Source organism: Hylaeus anthracinus, unplaced genomic scaffold (assembly GCF_026225885.1).
Source record: "Hylaeus anthracinus isolate JK02 unplaced genomic scaffold, UHH_iyHylAnth1.0_haploid 11978, whole genome shotgun sequence".
Taxonomy (NCBI): domain Eukaryota; kingdom Metazoa; phylum Arthropoda; class Insecta; order Hymenoptera; family Colletidae; genus Hylaeus; species Hylaeus anthracinus.
Window position 1 is genome coordinate 2,105,917 of NW_026534326.1, and position 21,684 is coordinate 2,127,600.

The following is a 21,684-nucleotide window of genomic DNA, read 5'->3' on the forward strand; positions in this document are numbered from 1 at the left end:
ACAGATTTTCTTCGCGTTCGCCGCGTAGCTCAAACAATGGAGTCTCGGACGCACTGTCAACGCATGAGACTTTATGATTTAGATTAGAAGTGTCAACGTATCGTCCATCGTCGAATACGTGGACACTTTCTTTCGCAATATTCTTCGATTAAGGGATATCGAGACCACGAGTAGACTAGTAAAATGTACGTTCTCGTGTAGCGACAGCAACGTTCAGCCAGAGATTACGTGGATCTCATAATGGTACGTAACCTCAAAATCGACAGGATTTCACCAAAGATGCAATTTTATTCGAATCGGAGACACGAATGCAAACGTCGTAGTTTATTCGATCAAACAGCTGATCAGATAAGTGGTTTTCGTTTGTGTCGACAGTTACTTCATTTTGTAACTCAAATTCGAGATTTGATTCCAGCTTTGTTTCTTTGAGCAATGTTAACCAAGTGGTTTATCTATTCACTTAACTTAAAGCTAACCTTTACATGTTATTAGCAAGTCGTTCGCTAGATAAGAAGTTTACGCAACTCTTGATTTCATAATCTCTCTTACGCTGTTCCTACTATTTAGAAATGAAATTGAAAGCAAAAACTTGCGTAATGGTACATTCCAAACCTCCGAGCTCAGAAATTTTGACTTCCCTTAGCTTGCGAAGCTCTGTTGTTTAAATTTATCTCTTGCGAGTATCTCTATTGTATGTAAACCAAGGTGCATTACGATTAATATCTCTTGTATCGTCCTTCCAGATGAGGTGACACCTGGTTCTGCCATGCGGAACAGGTCAGTCAGTGTTATCTTTGGCTCTCTGGTCCTGTGGGGTTTGATTACATACTTTCTGATTTCTGATCAGCCGGCGAACAAGGAACAGGATCCGGTAACACACGTTAACCATTCCCACATTTCACAGAATAAAAACATCTGCTGTTGTTATCGCTTCTAGGCTAGGGTGTCTAATCAGATTGGTAAATTGGAAAGGAGAGTAAAACAAGAGATAGCGTTGAACCAGGAGCTTCTTCAGGACATCAAAGAAGACAAGCAACGCAAAAGTACGTCTTTACATTCTTCAAATTATAATAAATAGTATCAAATTATTCAAACTGTTCTTTAAACATTTTTATTGTAACATGCAGAAAAATTAGATAAAGAAAATGCCAACGAAAAGCAGAAAGATACGAATAACCAGGATAAGATTCTTCCAGAGGAGAAGAATATAGAAACCAACAGTAAAAATGTCCAGCCTTCGCAACCAGAATTAACACATACCGTAAAGTATCACATACGACAATATAATTCGTATCACATATATATAACTAATTCAGTACCTCTAAATTTCTTCTATTTCCAGAGCGAAGGCCCCCGCAATGTTCCTAGAAAAGAAAAACTACCAGACGGATCTCCCATAATACCAGTTTTGGTGTTCTCCTGCAATCGAATCACCGTGCAAAGATGTCTGGATCAGCTGATAAACTACAGGCCCAGTAAAGACCAGTTCCCTATCATTGTATCGGAGGATTGCCAGCACCGCCAGACTGCTGAAGTGATCGCCAGATATGGAGACCAAATAATGCACATACAGGTACAACATACGTACAACTTCTCATCAATTGGTTGTATCGTCCTTTGATACACCGATGAAAATATGAAAACATGTTCCAGCAACCTGATCAATCCGATGTGGAAGTGCCACCTAAGGAAAAGAAGTTCAAAGGCTACTTCAAAATTGCTCGTCACTACGGTTGGGCTCTTAATCACGTCTTTTTTCAACTTGGATACGAAACTGTGATAATAGTCGAAGGTAATCTTTGCGATTACAGTTATTACGTCTTTGTAGACATTTATTGTTTTTCTACGTAAAGTTTATTGATGTTTATTTAGAGTTTGTTCGTTTATTTAGATGATTTGGATATAGCCCCAGACTTCTTCGAATACTTTCTGGGCACCTATCCTCTGCTTGTGTCCGATAACTCTCTGTGGTGTGTGTCAGCGTGGAATGACAATGGCAAAGCAGGATTGGTAGATCCAAGTGCAGTGGATGTGTTGTACAGGACAGACTTCTTCCCTGGATTGGGGTGGATGCTGACTCGACAATTGTGGGCGGAACTGTCGCCTAAATGGCCCAAATCGTGAGTACAGTACTTATTTATCAGAATATCTCGAAACATGTTAATAATTAATGATTGGTTCGATAGATACTGGGATGATTGGATAAGGCAACCAGAACAGCGTCGAAACAGAGCGTGTATTCGACCAGAAATATCGAGGACGAGGACGTTTGGCAAGACTGGCGTGAGCAAGTCAGTTGAATTTAATAAAATATTGAAAATAATCATCGTTGTAACTCCTACGATAAGAAAATACACTTACCTATCACTGTTTTCTCATTTCCAGCGGAATGTTCTACGAAAGGCACTTGAAGTATATTAAACTGAATACTCAGTACGTGCATTTCACCAAGATGAACTTGACGTATTTGTTAAAAGTAAGAAAATGATTATTACATGTATTATTGAAATATGCATTAAGTCGTTGGTTGGTTTTAACGAGAGAAATTTCGCCAGGACAATTATGACATAAGCTTCGTCAATAACGTGTACCAGTCGACAGTGGTCAGTTTCTCGGAGTTGAAGAACGAGAAGGTCGTGGCGCCAGGCGCGGTGAGGATACCTTATTACACTCGCCAAGCTTACAAGAACACTGCTAAGCAGTTTGGGTTGATGGATGACTTCAGGGTAATTATTGACACCATGAAACAAACATATATATATATTACATTATGTGAAAGCTCCGTATAGCAATTGTGATATCTACACTGTGGTGCGTAACTACAGGGTCACCTAATTAATATTTGTACCTAAAATATCTCCGTTCTTGTTAATGATACGAAGAGATGTCTCACCCTGGTATTTTAATAATAACTCCTCTCAAGTCACTTTGTTACACACCTTTGAATTCGTCTTATAATCAGTTACAAGATTACAATATCGAAAATGCCCTGTTTCATTTAAAGAATATTGATAACCTAGAAATTTCAGAAAGTCTGACTTTAAGTTAATTTTTTTTGGTTATAGTATAACTCCTCCTAACCAAAAATTTTACTCCTGGAGCATATCTTTGTATCATTAAAAGCAACAGAGATATTTTAGTTACGAATCTAAGATGACTCAACCTGTATAACTCTTCAATTACAAAAAGTATCGAACAAATATGCACAGCGTAGATTTATAAATTACCAAGTAAATTAAATTATCATTTCTATTTTCACATTTGCTAAAAAGTAATATATAACTTTACAGCTACAATGCTATAGTATTGAAAATATTCCATTTAAGAAAACATTGATGATCCTGAGACAATTGTTTCCTGTATCGCAGTATGACTCCATCGTAACCAAACATCTTTGTCCCTAGAAATCCTTTCACATCATTAAACAAAATATTTTACCTCACCCTGTATATACTCTGGAGTGTATTATATCGTAACAAATACTGCCAATTACTATTTATTAGTCAGCAACCCTAATCTAATCACACCTCGTTCCCCTTTCGCAGAGTGGCGTACCCAGAACTGGCTACCGTGGTGTAGTTACATTTTTCTACAAAGGCAGAAGAGTCCATCTGGCACCTAGCGCGAATTGGAACGGTTACGACATCACTTGGAGCTAACAGAAGATTTTACGCTACCAGAAGTTTGTTAGGTCGTACCAGTTAATTGCTTCCATGACATTCATCAAAACTGAGTGAATATTTTTAACTAAGCGCCCAACGAACGTTTACCGATTACAAGTATTCCACGGATTTCACACTTCCTCGGTGAATCGACGAGTCGATGAAAACACTAACGGCTGCTTGTAATTTTCCTTGTAGAAAATATGTGAGCGAAACCTTGTAACATTGTATCGTTATGTGATGCGAGAATTTGCATAGTGCCTCAAAAACCATAACCGCTGTTTGTACATGCAGCAGTGTTACGCAGGTACGCGGTGTTCCTGAAGCCGCTGCGTTAAACTGGAAAAGATAGTTGAGAGAAGAGACAAAGTGACACGCGAGCCCGGAGGTGGGAATAATTAAACTAGAAAATACGAATCACGACGACAGTGTTCGAGAGACACCGTATTTGCGTAGCACTGTATGTCGAGATGCAAAAGGACTGACAAAAGAAATTTAGATTACCCGTGCAGTTGAATTTAATCGACGCCACCGTGCTATTCGCCAGTTTCTTCCATTTTATGTAATTTTAGACGATAAGCTTTAAATCAATGCAAGAAATTGTATCTCTTCCAAGGATATCAAGCAAAGACTGTTCTCGATTAATTCTTTTAAGGTAACATATATATACATATATGACTCGAAAGAATGACGATCAAAGTGGTGCTTTAATCGATTGCACGTGTAATCTCTACGTTCTGTGACTAATGTATATAATGTTTATATTGTATCACACGTGCATAGTTCGATAATAGGCATAATTTTGGGATTAATTTCGCGGTGGTTTCTGTTGCAAGGAAACATCGTCAATTATTGGAAAATGTTTGTTTCGATGAAAACTTTTTTTTATATATTTTAAGGGGAAAAATCAAATGATAGAAACAGAACCATTAGATTTATTTGCGATTTTGTAGCTCTTAGATTACGAAAGATATCGAAGAAGGTTTTGAATCAAAGTTATATATATTATTATATATATTATTTTTCAGCAAGTGTAAAAATTGAAATGATAATTTAATCTAATTGTTAATTTACAAATCTCTACGCTGTACAACTTTGTTCGATACAGTTATAGAGGTTATACAGGTTGTTACATCTTAGATTCGAAACTAAAATATCTCTGTTGCTTTTAATGATAGATTAAAGATGATTAAAGATATGTCTCAGGAGAAAAATGTTTGGCTAAGAAAGGTTTACACTATGATAACCAAAAGAAAATTAACTCAAGGTCACATTTTCTGAAATTTCTAGGTTATCAATATTCTTTAAATGAAACAAGGTATTTTCAATATTGTAATCTTGTAACTGATTAAAAGACGAATCCAAAAATGTATAATATGTTTGGATTTGTCTTTTGATCAGTTAAAAGACTATAATATTGACCTTGAAACCTCTGAAAATATGACCTTGAGATAATTGTTCCTTCTATCATAGTATGACTCCCTCAGAACCAAACATTTCTCTTATAAGACATATTTTCCTATGTCCTATCATTAAAAGCAACGGAGATATTCTAGCTACAAATCTCAGTTGGTTCACCCTGTACAGATATAAATAAAAAAACGATCTTTTATTCGTCGAAATTGTTGTTCGATAGTTTGCGATGTTTTCTTGTTACCATAGAATTCAGAAATGAATAAATGCGAAAGGAAAGTAGAGTTTAGCCCTGGAAAATAACATTTCTGATCGACTCTACATTTCGTGTGCTTTGCTCACAATGAAGAACCGATGATAATTACCAGGATCGGTGATCCTTCGTCTCGAAACGTATCGCAAAGACAAAAACAAATTGCTAATCAATGCTCTTCTGATGTCTTCGCTGTGCAACGGCGAAGAAACGTTCTGTCAATAATAAAAGAGCACGCAGCAGTGCTGATATTAACGACGCTGATCATTTCCATCTAGTCTAAATCAAGTAATAAACATCAGAGAATGAAGTGTTTCGAACATGTGTTCCACAACATTTTTTTGTTCATGTGGAAAGACATTGAACAAAAAAATTATGTTCGCCAAACTCTGAAATTAACTCTCATTCCTGGATGACCATCCAATCGACTGTTAACAGAAACTCCTTTTCTCGTAAATATACAGTTTTTCGTCTCTGAAATCCGCGAGATATGTGAATCCAACCAAACAATTATATTTATTTCTTCCTCGTAATCTACAGTTTTCCATCATATGGACTCTTACTCATTTCCGATACAGAATGGAACAAATGTAAATATTAGCTCTCGTTCTTCCAACTTCGTAGTACGTATCGCGATTACTATACAAAATTTCTGGCAGACGCCACCTATACAGCCCACCAATGACGGGAACTGTATTTTGCTTTGGGATATGGAGGCTCCACAACTGGACATGTACGATCTGGATATTCCTCTTTGGCAGGCTGCGGCGCTGGTCTTGGCGAGTCATGCACCTTGGCTTCACAGAAGTACCCGAAGGAAGGCCGTTCGATGTTCATGTTCTTCAGAACGCAATCGTCAAGTACTGCTTGGGTATTCCTGCACCTAATCGATATATATACAGTCAAAGTGGTAGTTCGAAAGTCTTTGTACTAGAATCCTATACAATTCCCTACATGGAAAACATACAGGGAGAGTTCCATGGTGCCAGAGGATCGTTCCAGACACCTTACGTAGCGATTGAAATCTTCCGCACAGTGTTTCTTAATACCTTGGAACACCTCCATCGCGCAGGCGGTTACCTTCTTCCCCTCTTGGATGCATTTACGAGGATCCTTCAGCTCTTGTTTACATAATATAAACTCCTGAAAGGAGAACATAACATGGAGTAAATGTTATTATACAAAAGAAGTGATTCAATGTCCGCTTTGGTCAATGTCAGGTGGCTATTGTCAGGTTTGCGAGTCATCTGGTTAATTCTCAAGCATTAAGGAAATTATGTAACATTCAGAAGCCTAAATGAAATCTGTTAAAGATATTTGGAGCTGGATAAAAGAAAAAGTAAAAAGGAGAAAGAGGAGCTTACGTTATTATCCCATTCGCATTTCTTTCCCACGTAGACAGAAGCAGCCTGTAGAATAGGCCAGCTAACATTTATTTCTTGAACTGTTAACTCTTCGTCCGAAGGGAATTTTTGATTCCTCGTGAAAACCATGGTGTTAAATGTTAATGGTGATCGAGTACGAAGAAAGATGATGAAAACAATTATGTGTTTATTGTGACACGATTTACAGCGATTTCAATAATTGAGATCGAAGCTTGTTTAAAAACATATCATTCCTTCTTGGTGACGTTAAGATCGCGAGCTCAAGATTCTATTTTCAGGATTTAATTGCGCATGCGTTATCTAAGGTGAGTTACCATAGAATAGTTTAATTGAGTTTAATGTTTACATAGGTATACAGGGTGTCCTAAAAATGTTGTAGCACCTTGAAATGGGTGATTCGGGAGGTGATTTGAAACAACTTTTTCCTTAGCGAAAATGTTGTCCGAGGCTTCGTTGAGGAGATATTAACAGAAAACGTCGACCAATCAGAGTGCGAGTCAGAACGCGCCAAGCGGTCGCGCTGATACGCTACCGCGGGCACTCCATTGGTATACTCGCGCTCTGATTGGTCGACGTTTTCTGTTAATATCTCCTTTCAAGGTGTTACAACATTTTTGGGACACCTTTAGATCCATTTTCAACTCAACTTCAATGTTTTATATACATATTTATTTAAATTAACGATAACGATAAAAATAATCTTATTTTACGTTTCGTATTTACAAACATGGGGTAGCTCTGATTACGAAAAGAACTCCTGCGAACCATGAAATATATCTGGGAGCCCTGAAAAGGGCTGGTTGTATTATCGTGCTGGATAATTCTAATGTTATATAGTTAGTTAAGGAATTAGTCGCTGTAATTTTCAGAATGATAGTTTTCGAAAAAATAAACATAAATTTCTCCAATTTATGGCAAAACAATGTCTGAATATTAGCAGCTACAAAAAAATATGTGTCAAATGAATTTATGAAAATAACCTGACGTATTACCTAATATTTTGATTGAATTCATTTAGACCTAAAAATGTTATTTTCAGTCCTTCTATATGGAATTGAGACGAAGGAAGAATGCGGTTTTTGAAACTTTCCAGGTATTTGAATATATCTTCCAATTTCTCTCTTTCTTCTGTACTTAAAGGGATTCCTCGTTGCAGCGTTTGGTCAACTTCATTTCTTTCTTCATCCCTTTCTTCGTTTACTTCTTCGTCCCAATCTTTATCCCTTTCTCCGTCCCAATCTTTATCCCTTTCTTCGTCCCATTCTTCATAGCTTTCTTTTTTTTTAACCATTTCTTCACTCCTGCTTTCGACTGTACCTTCAATTGTTTCCAAACTTCTGTCTTCTTCCATTCTACACGATTTAAAATACTCTTCAATTTCTTCACATGTTGTATCATGCCCCGAAATGCGTGTTAAAATCTGTTGCATTTCTAGTACAACATTTTCCCCTTTCTCTTCTTCTTCATATTCTGCTCTATTTTTTGTTTTTGTAATAATTTTACCCCAAGCTTTTCTAATATCATTGCTTGTTATTTCTCCCCAGGCTTTGTCGATCATATTTATACAATGCTGTAGCGTATATTGCTTATCAAAATTATTCACATCGCCTTCGTTATGGAGCAGCCTCCAAGCCATTTTGTGTCGAAAACTTCTTTTGAATGTTTCAATAATTCCTTGATCCATTGGTTTGATCAAGGATGTAGTACTTGGTGGCAAATATTTAATTATAAAATTTTCATCCTGTACATAATTTGGGAGAAATTTATGACGTGCAGAATTATCTAGTAACAAAATAACTTTTCCACAGAGTCCAGTTTCTGATTGGCGTTGTTGAACACTTTTTTTAAAGTAATTGTCAAACCAATCGGTAAATAAGGTTTGATCTATTAACGCATTGGCTTGGGCTTGAAATACAACAGGTAGTTGATCCATGCTATTTCTCAATGCCTTTGGCTGCTTACACTTATAAATTAAGAGAGGCATAAGTTTATGCGTGCCTGTGGAATTAGCACACAGCCCTAATGTCAGCCTATCCTTTTTCATCGTATGTCCATTTACAGATTTCTCTGTTTTGCTCACCAAAGTTCTCACTGGTAAAGCTTTCCACAGTAACCCAGTCTCAGCCATGTTATAAATATTCTCTGGATTTATTTCTTCTTCTTCCATGAAGTTATAGAACTCAGTCAGAAATTGACGTGCACCATTGTCATCGGCAGTAGCTTTTTCGCCATTGTCATCAGCACTAAGTGTTTCCTCACTGTCATCGGCATTAGCTTTTTCACCATTGTCATCAGAGCTAGGTTTTTCCTCGTTGTCATCGGCATTAGTTTTTTTGTCATTGTCATTGACGCTAGGTTTTTCACCATTGTTGTTGGCACTAGCTTCTTTGTCATATGCACGGACTAATCTAATATTGTTTCGCTGTTTGAATTTTGAAAGCCACCCTCTGCTTGCTTTAAATTGAGAAGATGCTCCAAACTCCTCCTTCAATTGAACTGCTTTTTCTAGTAGCAGTGCATCTGTAACATGAGCTCCTATAGTTCGTTTCTCAAAGAACCAAGTCAACAAATGGTTCTCCAATTCCTGGTTCATAGGTTTTTTGTTTCTCTGACGCTGCTTCATCTTCCAATCTAAAGGTTCAATTGCTTTAATTTCTGATATTTTTTTTCGAATCCGAATAATAGTTGTACGGTGAACATTATATTTCTTTGCGACAGTTTCAACAGAGAATGTCTCCAGATCCTTCAGAACGTCTAGTCGCTGCTGCATTGTCAATGTCATTTTTTTTACGCTTGCCATCATTAAATATAAATAGGGAATCCAACACTTACGCTAATACTAAATATGAGTAATAAGTACAATACTAAATATATGAAACACTGAATATAACTAATGAGAAATTAAAAAGAAAGTAAATATAATTGTTCTTACAAATAAAGGTTCAAAAGAGTTCGTGTTACACTGGAAACATTCCAGGTTTCAGTATGTTTTTCCTCACGTCGTTACAATATAGCCTCCTTAAATGCACAATTTCCCTACGATAAATGCACAAAAGCCATCCCCACCACTGGGGACTGTGATGACAGATGTGGCTCCTAGTCGCGCATGCTCGTCGAGAAATGCTGAACGCGCAGTGCTGTAGCTATAGGAAACAGTGTATGATTCCGTAGCAATGTTGGCGCCTAAACCATGAAAACCGTTTTTTTTTAGTTATAAAGGATGTGTTTTGTCCGAAAAATTATTTCCACCAGTATGACTATGTTACAATTTACCCACACAATTAATATTATTGTATGATAAGAAATATTTAAAGTTTTCATTCAGAATTTTATTTTTCTTTCGGTCAACTAAGAGCGCCAATTTTATGGTCGTATTAGATACTTTACTGATGGTAAAACCAGTGCGCATGCGCGATGACAGTCACGTCTGGCATCGCTGCTTGAGGGGTACACCTTCAGTATATAGGCAAAGAGGCAAAGAGGGTAGAGGAGTTCGATCGCCGAGTAGTGTAACTGAGTGTAACATGATCTGGGATCAGGTATCTCAGGGAGACAATGCAACCTTCGACCATATATACTTATGGAAGAGTATACATGTATGATCGAGGAATGGAACGATAAAACTTACCGCATACCCTGATGTACTCGCTCCGTTCTCTTCTTTATTCGCTGTCCTTTATGTTCATCGCGTTCCTCCTCCACTCTTCAAGCTGTGTGATGGAACATATTTATTCTGTTACTATCAGTTACTACCTACTAATTTCCAATTTATATCTGCACAATAAATGATCGTATTCATTGAAATGATAAATGTAAGACATTAACTGATATATGTGGTAGCGTTATAAAGCAAAGAATCGTGTTAATAACGCATTTATGGCAAATAAAATATACAGGGTGTTCCAAAAATGTTGTAACAATGATATCCAATGATATGTTTAAAAATAGTTTTATTATGTTGTAAATCGATGTACACTATTTTAACAAATAATCGTCACGATTCGACTTATGTACAAATACAAATGCTTCAACTTACATTAAACATTAACTTTATACGAGGTCTGCCCAATAGCATTACGCACAATATTATTATATATTACATTCTAGAATTATAAGTCCATATGGCTACTAGGACTCATAAAAAAAGGAATAAACAAATTAAATACGTTTCAGAAGTGTCTACTGGTTCAATTATTAACCAGAGACTTTTTACATTGTTTTCGAACACTTGCTCGTCCCTTTTTATAATTTCTAATAGTCAATCTGTTCTTTACGTATGTTTACCAAGCTCTGTTATGTATATTATATATTTAAACTAAAACCCTGCTGTCACTCGTTAGAAATTTTTCGCGTCTCGTTGCATAACGTTCAAGATAGTTCAGCGACGCGTCAGTAAATTTGCAAAATCAGGTACATATATGACATAGTGAAACATAAATACACGATACAATGAACTACAGTAACTTACGATACATATATATATAAAAAAAGAAAAAAAAATTATCGAAATTCACGATAATAGTATTCCTATGCCAACAATACTTTACGTACATTTCATAGAAAATGTTGTCATTGCTTACTTAAACTCTACGAGTAATAAAATATTATCAAACTGCTGCGAGTAATAACAATATCTTTAATTTTAGGACGTACAAAAGAAGGCCTTCCTTTTAGAATATGGATGCTGGTTACAGCTTATTTTATCATTTATTTTATTAGCAAATTAGCTGCTCGATTGTTCCCATCGTTCCCAAAATTCAGTGTTCATTGTCTATTTTTTATATACTATCTTCAAGTATTCGTTTACAAGCTGCCTTATAAAATTGATTACGACGATATCAATCCTATTTTTGAAGTAACCGTGACAGTACAAAAACTATACAATCCTCTGTCATTAACCCTTTGACTGCGAAGGACATACACATATGTATATAGGCCCACGAGAAGTGTTTATATTAGATAAATCAATTTTTTTTAATTATCAGCTTATAGGAGATGACGAGACGAAACTTTTTTATATTTACAGTTTATCCACAGGATGCTTAGTTTCCAAAACAAAAATTGAAAAATTAGAAATTCGTTGGAAAAATTGAATTTCAGGAAAGAGGTCTTCTAAGTTTTTAATTCTTATCTCTGAAACTGAACGTCCTATGAATAATTTGTAAATATAAAAAAGTTACATCTTATCATTCCCTATAAACTGATATATCTCTTATATTCAGACCTCTACGCCACTTGGAATTTCCATCAAAAATTGTCCTGCAGTCGAAGGGTTAACACTAAACCTACGACTGGTAAAATTCTAATATGCAACATATGAATTATACATATACAATTGTTTCATGCATCATTCAGTATAGTTTCAAATAAAATATATTTCCATATAATCGAAATAAGTCTGTTTAATACCAGTCGTTCATCTCATCACGATAGAAATAGTTACGAATGAACTATTACGAATGAATAATGTAAGTTTAGCGTTAATATCGAATATTAAACATTGATATCGTCTTCAACAACCAGTCCCTCCTCGTTACATACAGTCGTCGCGTATCACAGTATGTAATAATTGATATTCGTTTCGGATAAATGCGCGTATAACTTCTAAATTATACAATATTTCTCTCCACTACTTCGATAAAAAAAAAAAAAATAAATTTGTGCTTGTTCGTGTGCGCGCATAACGGGCAAGAATCATGAGATTTGTATGTTCGATAGAAAAATAGGAAGCGTTCCACTGCTATTCGTAATAGGAAGTATTCAGGATATTCCACAAAATGGCAGCGGACATGAGGGCGACATAAACAATAATACTAGTCCACCATACGACTTTCTCCCACGTTTGCTCTTCGAGATTGCGAAGAACGTTTATGCCTACTAAGAGGCCAGCGATAGCGCCAGCGAGATGAGCAACGTACCCGACCCTATCGTTGATTCCTAACGTGTAATGGTTGTAGATCGCCTGAGCAACGTCCAAAGCAGTGACAACGAGGAACACTAATAATTGCAAAACCGCGAACTCCATCTGCGACCAGTTCATTAATATGGTCGCCACATGAGCAGTAATTAACGCGTAAACACCGCCAGACGCGCCTGCTAAAAGTACTTTAGGAGTCGACACAGACGTACCCAGCGATCCAGCAACCACGCCTGCTATGTATATGATCAGCACCCTCCACCACTTGTGCACCATCTCCAGAGGAATGCCCAACATTATCTGTACAAGCAGGTTCATCACCAAGTGAGGGTAGCTGTACAAAGGTTCAAAATTCTTTTATAATTCTATTTCCATTGAGTATAATTCTCTTTCTATTTAAAAATAGAATCAAATACTCACTCCACATGTACGAACATGTACGTCAGGTATCTCCACGCTTGGTACCTCTTGTGTGGATCGTAAACGAACAATTGTGCTGCTGGCCCATCCACGCTCAGTGACTTGTGTGCAATTGCATCGTACATAAATAGGATAATCTCTAGCATAGATATTATAATCATCGCTAAGGGAGGAGGCTTGCAAGAGTATTCCTCTTCGTACTGGCCATCAGTGTAATCACGTCTCTGTACACTGCATGGCCTCTGCGGTATCATCGAATGCACATATCGCTGCACAAGGTGGCCAAACACTCCCTGCATATCCTTTCTGTGTATCTAAGAAATATTATTCATTTATAACACTTATATTATAATATTTTTTGATAATTGACATTAAGAGAGTTAACAGGAACTTTCATAGCGTAATCATTCATTCAAATGATTTATGTATCGACTTATAATAGAATACTTATGCTATAATATTTTGTGATAACTGAAATTAAAAGAGTTAACAGGAACTTTCATAGCGTAATCATTCATTCGAATGATCTATGTATCGACTTATAATAGAATAACATAACTTGGCGTACCATAGCTATGAATTCTTCGTAGCTCAAATATCCCGAAGCATCCAAATCTGCTTTATGCATGATTCTCTGGACGACTCTTTCTGGAATATCGTGAGAATATTCAGATAGACGGATCATGGTTCGCAATTCTTGATACGAGATTTTCCCATCGCCATCGGAGTCGAACCTGTTGAATATATTCCTCCAATGCTGAAAAACAATGTTAATATCAAAGATAACGCATATAGTATATATATATTCGTTATTTATTTTAATAGAAGATCTTGCGAGGAAGTAATTCTTACAGCATCATTGTATTGCAGGGGAATCTCGATCCCAGGCTCTCCGCCTTGGTGGTTCGGCATCCTTATCAGCTTGAAACCTCTGCAAAATATAGTAAATTAGTGCATTAAAGATGTGAAATAAGTCTACGCTGTATTAACATTTAATACTTAGTATGGTATATTGACAATAACAGTGATTAATTTTTATGGAAAGAAAGAGTCAAAAAAGAGCGAGAGACAAGATGTATAAAATCTTTAAAGTAACATGTCTTCTGAATGAATCTTCCAAACATTCTCTAAATGCACTGCACCTTACAGTTTAAGAATCTTGTCCTAACTAACTCCCTGTTAGGGCAGTCGTTGAATCATTCCCCACTGACTCAGTGCTGACACACCTCGTCTATTTTATCTTATCTGATTGGTACATTTTTTAGGAAATCAATCAAGGAAACCGATGCAGAAAGTGTGAGAAATTCTCAGTGATTGACGTGAAATGGGAATTAGAGCAAAGATTGAAATGTGGTAGTCGACAAGAACATTATATAGAACGCTATGCATGTGAAATATTATTAACCTTTCGATCTCCTAACAAAATCCTGTATATACCTCGGTGAACATTTCTGATCGCCTTCGGTCCAATCAGATATTGAATTCGGTACAAGCAAGATTTATACATATGAGACCAAAAAAATTCAAATTTATACGCACTGGGGCAAATTGTCTGTTTCTATTCGGCTACAAATTTTGATGTATAGTCAAACATTGTAGATTGATAGATCGATTGGATTTATTGGACCCTTCGATGCAATTAATTTCTGAAAGAGAAACGAACAGAAACACAAAACAGAGAGAAAGTCAGATTGAAGGGGTTAATACCTGCAAGCTAGGAATCCTAATCGCTACAAAGACTTGGATTATCTTCTGTTATCTGCCATCACATGCTACATGCAGTCGTTGTGCGAGGAGACGCGTTGATCACTTGGTGTAACGGGAAATATTCGAAAAAGAGTGGACGCCCCAACCGCGAGCGACGCAACAGGTGAACTCGACGAACGGCGCACGAATAGAAAGTGTCGTAAAAGGTGTGACAGAATAATGCCCTACACCTTGGAAACAAGTTGTATGCCCAAAATCGAACAATATTAGGTTGATTGATGTCTTAAATCATTGGAAGGGGGATAGAGGATATTATGGGAGGCCATTAAGTATTTATTTTGTAATTTTTTTTTTCAAAGGAAAATATTTATATACTTGATACCTGTTTAACCTTGAGGATACCTTAAGCACGTTTTAATGTACATTTGGTAATTTTTTCAATTCGTTTCGCAAGATGATCTTAGGAATAATGAATTTTGTTTTAAACAATTGTACTTTAAGGCATGCATTAAGTGCGTTTCCATGATTTTTTTTTATAAGAACAATGAAAGGTTAATTTTGTTTAACCTTGGGAATATTTTAAGCACGTTTTAGAGTACATTTGGCAATTTTTTCAATTCATTTCGCAAGATAATTTTGGGAATAATGGATTTTGTTTTAAACAATTGCACTTTAAGACATCCATTAAGTGCGTTTCCATGACTTTTTTTTTATAGAAATAATGTAAGGTTAAGTCTGTTTAACCTTGGGAATATTTTAAGCATGTTTTAATGTACATTCGACAAATTTTTCAATTTGTTTCACAAGATAATCTTGGAGATATGGAATTCTGTACTTTAAGACATGCATTAAGTGCGTTTTCATGATTTTTCAGTAATTACAATTAACAAAATTATAAATTCTTCTCTGTAGAGAAAATTATTTTTGTTGCACGGCTACTCGAGACATCAAATTTCCAAAATATTACCATAGTAGCTTCTATAGTGCAACCATAAAAAATAAAGGATATCCCTAATCCCACTTATCATTACTAATTAAAATAAAACAAGATACTATTCCAACTGATACAATAATTATTTTATTAAAATAATGTTAATTTCTTGTAATCTTTTTCTCATTCTCCTTTCATTTCCAATCCTTCTATAAATTTATTACCAAGGCAGTATTCGAGACAAGACAATTTCCTTTTGTTTTTCAAATATCAATGTTACGCGTGGGGAAACACTATGACGCAACAGTCTTTATTAATTATTTTACTATTTCCCTGGCGCCGCTTGGCAACCATTCTTTGTTTCCGCATGTCTTGTCCTTGATATCGCATAATGTTCAGCTTGTAAACAAACGATTGGCGCACGACTGTCGACTTTAGAATAATAAAACTACAATAAAGCACCCCCGCTAGGGAATTCTTACATTTTTAATAAATTAGGTTTCCACTTTAGAGAAAAACTTCGTGTATGTTTTATGAAGGGTTCCATGAGATCTACAAGGAAAAAAAGTTTCGAATCATAATGTTCATTATTAAGGGGGGTACAGAATCTAGAGTGCCCCCCGCTAGGGAATTCTTCAAAAAATCATTCTTACATTTTTAATAAATTAGGTTTCCACTTTAGAGAAAAACTTTGTGTATGTTTTTTGAAGGGTTCCATGGGATCTACAAGGAAAAAAAGTTTCGAATCAAAATGGTCATTATTAAGGGGGCTACGAATATTTGAAAATTATGCAGAATTGTGCACACTTTCTCCTAAAAATGGACTGAAAAATAGATTATCTCAATGGTCTGACATTTTTTTAAAGATTCTCCATCTAAACACTCGCGGTTCCACGTTTCGATAATTGAAATCCGTTCACCCGATCAAGAGTTACAATTTTTTCAAATTTTAATCACGAATTCTGATCGAGGATACATACATCTACAATAATTTTGACTCACAGTGCTGTTAAGACGGCCCTGCCTGCTAACGTGTCCACTGAACTATACTAATACTACACTATACTAACGATACTAGTATAGTTCAATGGCCCACTAGTTGCCGGGCAACAAGAAAATCGATAAACAATGCACCATCGCTTCACTTCGATTCAAACAGTCGACTAGCGTAGTCCACGAAACTACCCTAATCTCTAATCAGTGTCAAATACATTTCATTCTCCAACAGAAAAACAAAATGGCGGGCAGAATACGTAAAAAGAAAATAGCCGCCAATTACAGAGTCAAAGAACCGATAACTAATTTCAAACTAAGGTAACGCGTCCCAACTCCCAATTACAATCAAATTAATTCCAAAGAAAAGAAAACTCTCTCTCTCTCTCTCTCTCTCTCTCTCTCTCTCTCTCTCTCTCTCCAATTGTAACTGTACTCGTTAAAACAGTAACAGCAACTAAAACAATGCTCCTCTGTTTTTATATTCGCCAACGAACAGCCCGGATCAGAATTAGCTCGCAGGCATCTGGCGTAGCTTGTTTCCACCTTCTAAATCGTATTTATCTTCGGCGTGTTTATTGTTCCAGAGTCAGAATCGTACAGCAAAGACCTTTGCTCGCCGATCTCCTCGAGAACGAGGGGGATACCAGAGACTCGAATTATCTCGAAGAGGAGGATCGTATTTTTGGCTGGCAGGAGAAGATATTCAGCCAATGGGAGGCGAGCATTTACAGGGACGAGAAGAACTGCCTGACCGACCGTCAAAAAATCTATTCCCGACGGATCAATCAGGAGAACGTCCAAGGACGTCAATTGTACACGTACACGGCACACGATTCCTATTACGAGGCCAACGACATGTTAACCCGGCCCTACAAAACGGAACTGGCGAGCAGAAACGAAACCGCGTTGCCCAAGTTTCAGAATCGCAAACCGTACCCGGAGAGATACAACAAATCAGTAATGGACGAGAGACCCGATACAAATCGGATACGAGCTAATCATTATCTTTACATGGAACGTTCCAAGATGTATGTCATGGTCGATTTGTCGCGACGAGATGAAACCTTGACGGCCACGGACAAGGATTCCGAGGTGGTGCTGTGCGCGATCACGTACGACAAATTGCACAAAATTCTGTCCGTTGATCCCGACTTTACCGATGGCTGTTGCTACAGCGTCGCCAATTCCAGTGGCGTGGAATTCAATTATTGGATCGAACATGCTTCCGAGAAGCAGTCGCCGGGGGAGTTGCAACGAATACAAAACGAATCACGAAGAGTAAGTAATAATTATACATATGTATTGTTTTTTGTTTGTTTCGTTATTTGTTTGGGATTAATTGTTTCATTTTTACAAACAGTATGCATCAAGAGTCTTATATTGTAGAGTCTACAATGTAGACTACGCAATATAAGGCTACACAAAGATATTATGTAAATGGGAAAAGTATGTAACTCTTTGGAAGTGTTATGGGGAGAGCGACCTTCACTCGGCGACGTCGCTGGGCGAAGTGACGCTCCGCTCCCGCGATGCGTAGTACCCTCACCCAAGGCTCCTCAACGCGATTGCGCATGCGTTGGCAGACGAGGACGGGCGCACGCGCTTTGGCTTCTTTCTCTCTCTATCTCCCCTCGCGTATTCTATCTTCCTTCTCTTTCTATGAATCTTGCGCGTGTCTCTCTCCTCTCTCTTTCTACCTCCCTCGCGTATTCTATCTTCCTTCTCTTTCTACGAATCTTGCGCGTGTCTCTCTCCTCTCTCTTTCTACCTCCCTTGCGTATTCTATCTTCTTTCTCTCTCTATCTGTCTCTCCTACTGTATCTTCCTTCCCTTTCTATCCGTATCGCGTATTCCATCTATACACCTTTTTTGCATTTTAGCAAATAATTGCAATTTTTTTCGCGAGACGACGCGTATTTAATTATGTAATGACTCTTGGGGGCCCCATGAAGAGTTAATTACGTCACACCTCACATACTGACGTCATCAATTTTACATGAATCACGTAGAAGAGTTAATTTACATGAAACTTAAATAACGGTTATATATAAGAACCTTTCCGTTCAACTCTACAATTTTGCTCGTGAATTTTGATTTTGAAAAAAAAGCAAAGTACCTGCCTCTACTTCTAAATGAAGCATTTGTTAGGTCGGGACCTGATCTACTTTACCATCCAATTCAACGAGCAAAGATTTCGAATTTTAAACTCGACATGATTTGCATCTTAAAATTATTTCATACAATTGCATATAATTTCGTTACTAGTAGAACGATGAGAACTGATCTGAACGTGAAAAACACGAATTGGAAGGTGGAACCTTATTTTCTTTTATTTATTTATCAAACTATGATTCTTCAAATTCAAATTTATTTCACGTTTCACGTATAATTTTCGATTATCTTCACCCTTCGAATCCGTGAATTTAATCCGTGCTTATTCGTTCTTAAATTACCTAAATAATAAATTAAATTCGATTAAAATTATACGTACCCCACGTAGGAGATCTCAGAGATTTGTCTCATCACTCTCTGCGGGTAAAACATGTTTCTCGATATTCGCCCAGAAATCGATCCACGCTAATTTCTTTTCATTATTACTAAACCGATTCCGTCTGTTTTATCTTGCGCTTCGTCGAAACACGCTCGGGAACACGTATTACCGTAAACAACGTACCGTTGTTAAACATTTTGTGGAGAATTATAAAAATTCGAGTTTTAAAGAGCGTTCGTGGACGCGAACGATTCGATCCGACTGAACCGAATCTAGCCGGTGCGGTTTCAAAGACATTTGAAGACCAACTGAACTCCATGAGCAAGGAACAACTCCTTGACACTCTCTTCCTCGCTTTGATCGACGTTTGTGTACACGTGTATACGTATACACGATGTCTACAGAGCGAGGTGTTCAACAAACTTCGCCCACGTGTTCGGATGGGCCATTACAGGGCATTCTGAACGATTCCGAACGACGGGCGATCTTCCTCGTTTACCTCGATGAATTGTAGAAAAAAATGGCCATATTGCCGATGAAATTTTTGAAATATAGGGTGTCCCAAAAATGTTGTAACATATTGAAAGGGGTGGTTCGGGAGGTGATATGAAACAACTTTTTCCTTAGCGAAAATGTTGTCCGAGGCGTCGTTGAGGAGATATTAACGGAAAACCCCGACCAATCAGAGCGCGAGACTGCCGCGCTCCCCGACCAATCAGAGCGCGAGTATGCCAATGGAGCGCCCGCGGTAGCGAAGGCTACGCGCCAAGCGGCCGCGCTCTCTGATTGGTCGGGGAGTGCGGCTGCCTCACGCTCTGATTGGTCGAGGTTTTTCTTTAATATCTCTTTAACGAAGTAGCGGACAACGTTTTTGCTAAGGAAAAAGTTGTTTCAAATCACCCCCCGAACCACCCCTTTCAATGACCTCAAACATTTTTCGAACATATATTCGCATTCTATTTTATATCCTTCAAATTGTCCTCCATTTGTTAACATTCTATTACATTAACATTATTAATAACGATATTATGCCTACATAATGAATTCTTACTATTGTATTTGAACTATTACAATTCTATGATATACATCATGAATTTTAAGTAATGTGGATTTGAATAAATGTTTCATTTTAATCCTTTCATTTCAGCTCTTTTCTTTTGCTTTCACTGTTAATTAAACATTCTTTACAATTATTATACTTTTTATACGGGTACAATGTCCCTTTAAAAAAATCTTCTACATTGCATATACTTCACTTTTGAAAAAACAATTAAAAACTTATGAGAAAACACAAATAAATTTTTGTCACAAATAAATCAATTCCATGAATGAAATAAATTCTTTTGCATTCAACTAGCTTCTGCATTTAATTTCACGATTATAATAAATTCTTTTAAATTTAACCAACTTCCAAATTTAAAAGAATGTTCAAAAAACTTTACTCTTTTAATTACCATCGGATAAAAAATCCTTAACTCCAATTTACTCTATGCGACAGATAATCAAAGAGCAACTTCTCTACAAGGAGGCAGAACTATCCCCCAGTTTCCAACTAACATCCATCAACACGTACAAAATCTTCCTAAAATTTGATATCATGTCTGCTCATGATTTCTTCTTCGATGGTCTCTGCATTTCCTACTACGTCGACTTACCAGACCATTGGAGCGCAGACCAAAATGATAAACTATTTGGAAGAACCCAAAGGTCTAATTTAAATCACAATTCTGCATATTTTGGTTACTCTGCAGACATATCATTGAACTTTGAGTCAACCAATGGATTCTATGCAAACAAAATTTCACCATACTGGCCTCGCCTGCTAATGTCAGTGGTATCTCTCGATAACTGGTTTAGGTAATTTTACATGTTACTATTACATTTAATACGGCAATCTGTAATCATGACTAATATAGTAAAATATTCTGAAACACCTTAGGTATCGTACAGAAGGCTATGCAGCTGTGCCTCTGCCTGCGATACCTGGTGTGTACGAGTTCAATGTACCCACATGGCGAGCAACAGGAAGCATTGTTAATTCCCTTAGGAGATTCTTTACAGGTGGTACATACGAACTGGAAGATGTTACGTACTGTACTATCCCTACAGGACACGAAGGTAAAACATTAAACAAAACGGAGTTGCATGTTACGCCAAGTGGTTCTATTAAACTAAAAATGAATATGGTTTGCCAAACTCATACTTCCATTAACAATTATGATCAGTTGAATTATTTTGAGAAACTGAGCACAGACAAACTTTTAACTAACGTAGAAAATATCTTCGAACAATTTAAGGCAGCTAGGGAACGCATGATACAAGTCAGAAATTTAAATATGTAATTATTTAAGTTTACTTGAATAAAAAGTTAAATTTTTATGTATTAATAATTAGACTGTGGATGTTTATGCATTTACAAAAATATTGGACAATGAATAAGAATGTACACAAATACAAAAATATCTGAATTATCAATAATATATATTTTATAGAGGATAAAACATACCTT

At 36.8% G+C, this 21,684-nt stretch overlaps 5 protein-coding genes across 10 annotated transcripts in view; 2 read left to right on the top strand and 3 right to left on the bottom strand.

Moving 5' to 3' along the window:
- The first annotated feature begins 8 nt into the window (after nt 1–8).
- Nucleotides 9–5,808, top strand: LOC128896919 (alpha-1,3-mannosyl-glycoprotein 2-beta-N-acetylglucosaminyltransferase). The gene is made up of 11 exons (XM_054160491.1): nt 9–243; nt 744–871; nt 938–1,043; nt 1,128–1,261; nt 1,343–1,573; nt 1,654–1,792; nt 1,892–2,120; nt 2,187–2,291; nt 2,386–2,476; nt 2,556–2,726; nt 3,546–5,808. Exons 2-11 carry the CDS (start codon nt 767–769, stop codon nt 3,657–3,659), a joined length of 1,425 nt encoding a protein of 474 aa, XP_054016466.1. The 5' UTR covers nt 9–243; nt 744–766; the 3' UTR covers nt 3,660–5,808.
- Nucleotides 5,809–5,825: 17 nt separating this feature from the next.
- LOC128896924 (NADH dehydrogenase [ubiquinone] 1 alpha subcomplex subunit 8) lies at nt 5,826–7,058 on the bottom strand. Its single transcript, XM_054160498.1, has 3 exons — nt 6,693–7,058; nt 6,296–6,471; nt 5,826–6,211 (listed from the first exon to the last, which is right to left on the bottom strand). The coding sequence occupies exons 1-3, from the start codon at nt 6,819–6,821 to the stop codon at nt 5,995–5,997; spliced, it is 522 nt and encodes a 173-aa protein (XP_054016473.1). The 5' UTR covers nt 6,822–7,058; the 3' UTR covers nt 5,826–5,994.
- A 247-nt stretch (nt 7,059–7,305) lies between these two features.
- LOC128896915 (tigger transposable element-derived protein 2-like) overlaps nt 7,306–21,684 on the bottom strand; it is a 30,957-nt gene continuing 16,578 nt past the window's right edge. For 2 of the 4 annotated variants that reach the window (XM_054160486.1, XM_054160485.1), the window contains exon 2: nt 7,306–10,423. In XM_054160486.1, the coding sequence (XP_054016461.1) occupies nt 7,702–9,516 (1,815 nt within the window). In that variant the 5' untranslated portion in view covers nt 9,517–10,423 and the 3' untranslated portion in view covers nt 7,306–7,701. Of the gene's footprint in view, nt 10,568–21,684 lie in introns of those variants that run through there. The other 2 variants (XM_054160488.1, XM_054160487.1) reach the window with 2 other exon arrangements.
- LOC128896921 (rhomboid-related protein 3) lies at nt 10,647–19,544 on the bottom strand. Of its 3 annotated transcripts, none has more exons than XM_054160493.1 (5): nt 19,176–19,544; nt 13,903–13,981; nt 13,619–13,807; nt 13,051–13,364; nt 10,647–12,964 (listed from the first exon to the last, which is right to left on the bottom strand). In XM_054160493.1, exons 1-5 carry the CDS (start codon nt 19,226–19,228, stop codon nt 12,454–12,456), a joined length of 1,146 nt encoding a protein of 381 aa, XP_054016468.1. In that variant the 5' UTR covers nt 19,229–19,544; the 3' UTR covers nt 10,647–12,453. The 3 variants fall into 3 exon arrangements, with proteins under 3 accessions (XP_054016468.1, XP_054016469.1, XP_054016470.1); XM_054160494.1 differs by lacking the exon at nt 19,176–19,544 and adding an exon at nt 14,758–16,104; XM_054160495.1 differs by lacking the exon at nt 19,176–19,544 and adding an exon at nt 14,198–14,220.
- Nucleotides 16,169–21,644, top strand: LOC128896917 (tectonic-like complex member MKS1). The gene is made up of 4 exons (XM_054160489.1): nt 16,169–17,002; nt 17,269–17,962; nt 20,674–21,032; nt 21,115–21,644. The coding sequence occupies exons 1-4, from the start codon at nt 16,926–16,928 to the stop codon at nt 21,515–21,517; spliced, it is 1,533 nt and encodes a 510-aa protein (XP_054016464.1). The 5' UTR covers nt 16,169–16,925; the 3' UTR covers nt 21,518–21,644.

Coding starts and splice junctions, on each gene's coding strand:
- LOC128896917 (XM_054160489.1), top strand. CDS start 16,926: ATGGCGGGCAGAATACGTAAAAAGAAAATAGCCGCCAATTACAGAGTC. Junction 17,003..17,268: donor ATAACTAATTTCAAACTAAG/GTAACGCGTCCC, acceptor TTATTGTTCCAG/AGTCAGAATCGTACAGCAAA. Junction 21,033..21,114: donor TCTCTCGATAACTGGTTTAG/GTAATTTTACAT, acceptor GAAACACCTTAG/GTATCGTACAGAAGGCTATG.
- LOC128896924 (XM_054160498.1), bottom strand. CDS start 6,821: ATGGTTTTCACGAGGAATCAAAAATTCCCTTCGGACGAAGAGTTAACA. Junction 6,472..6,692: donor AATGCGAATGGGATAATAAC/GTAAGCTCCTCT, acceptor TTCTCCTTTCAG/GAGTTTATATTATGTAAACA. Junction 6,212..6,295: donor GGCACCATGGAACTCTCCCT/GTATGTTTTCCA, acceptor TATATCGATTAG/GTGCAGGAATACCCAAGCAG.
- LOC128896921 (XM_054160493.1), bottom strand. CDS start 19,228: ATGTTTTACCCGCAGAGAGTGATGAGACAAATCTCTGAGATCTCCTAC. Junction 13,982..19,175: donor TCTGAGATCTCCTACGTGGG/GTACGTATAATT, acceptor TATATTTTGCAG/AGGTTTCAAGCTGATAAGGA. Junction 12,965..13,050: donor TACATGTTCGTACATGTGGA/GTGAGTATTTGA, acceptor ACCTTTGTACAG/CTACCCTCACTTGGTGATGA.
- LOC128896919 (XM_054160491.1), top strand. CDS start 767: ATGCGGAACAGGTCAGTCAGTGTTATCTTTGGCTCTCTGGTCCTGTGG. Junction 1,574..1,653: donor ACCAAATAATGCACATACAG/GTACAACATACG, acceptor AACATGTTCCAG/CAACCTGATCAATCCGATGT. Junction 1,793..1,891: donor AACTGTGATAATAGTCGAAG/GTAATCTTTGCG, acceptor TCGTTTATTTAG/ATGATTTGGATATAGCCCCA.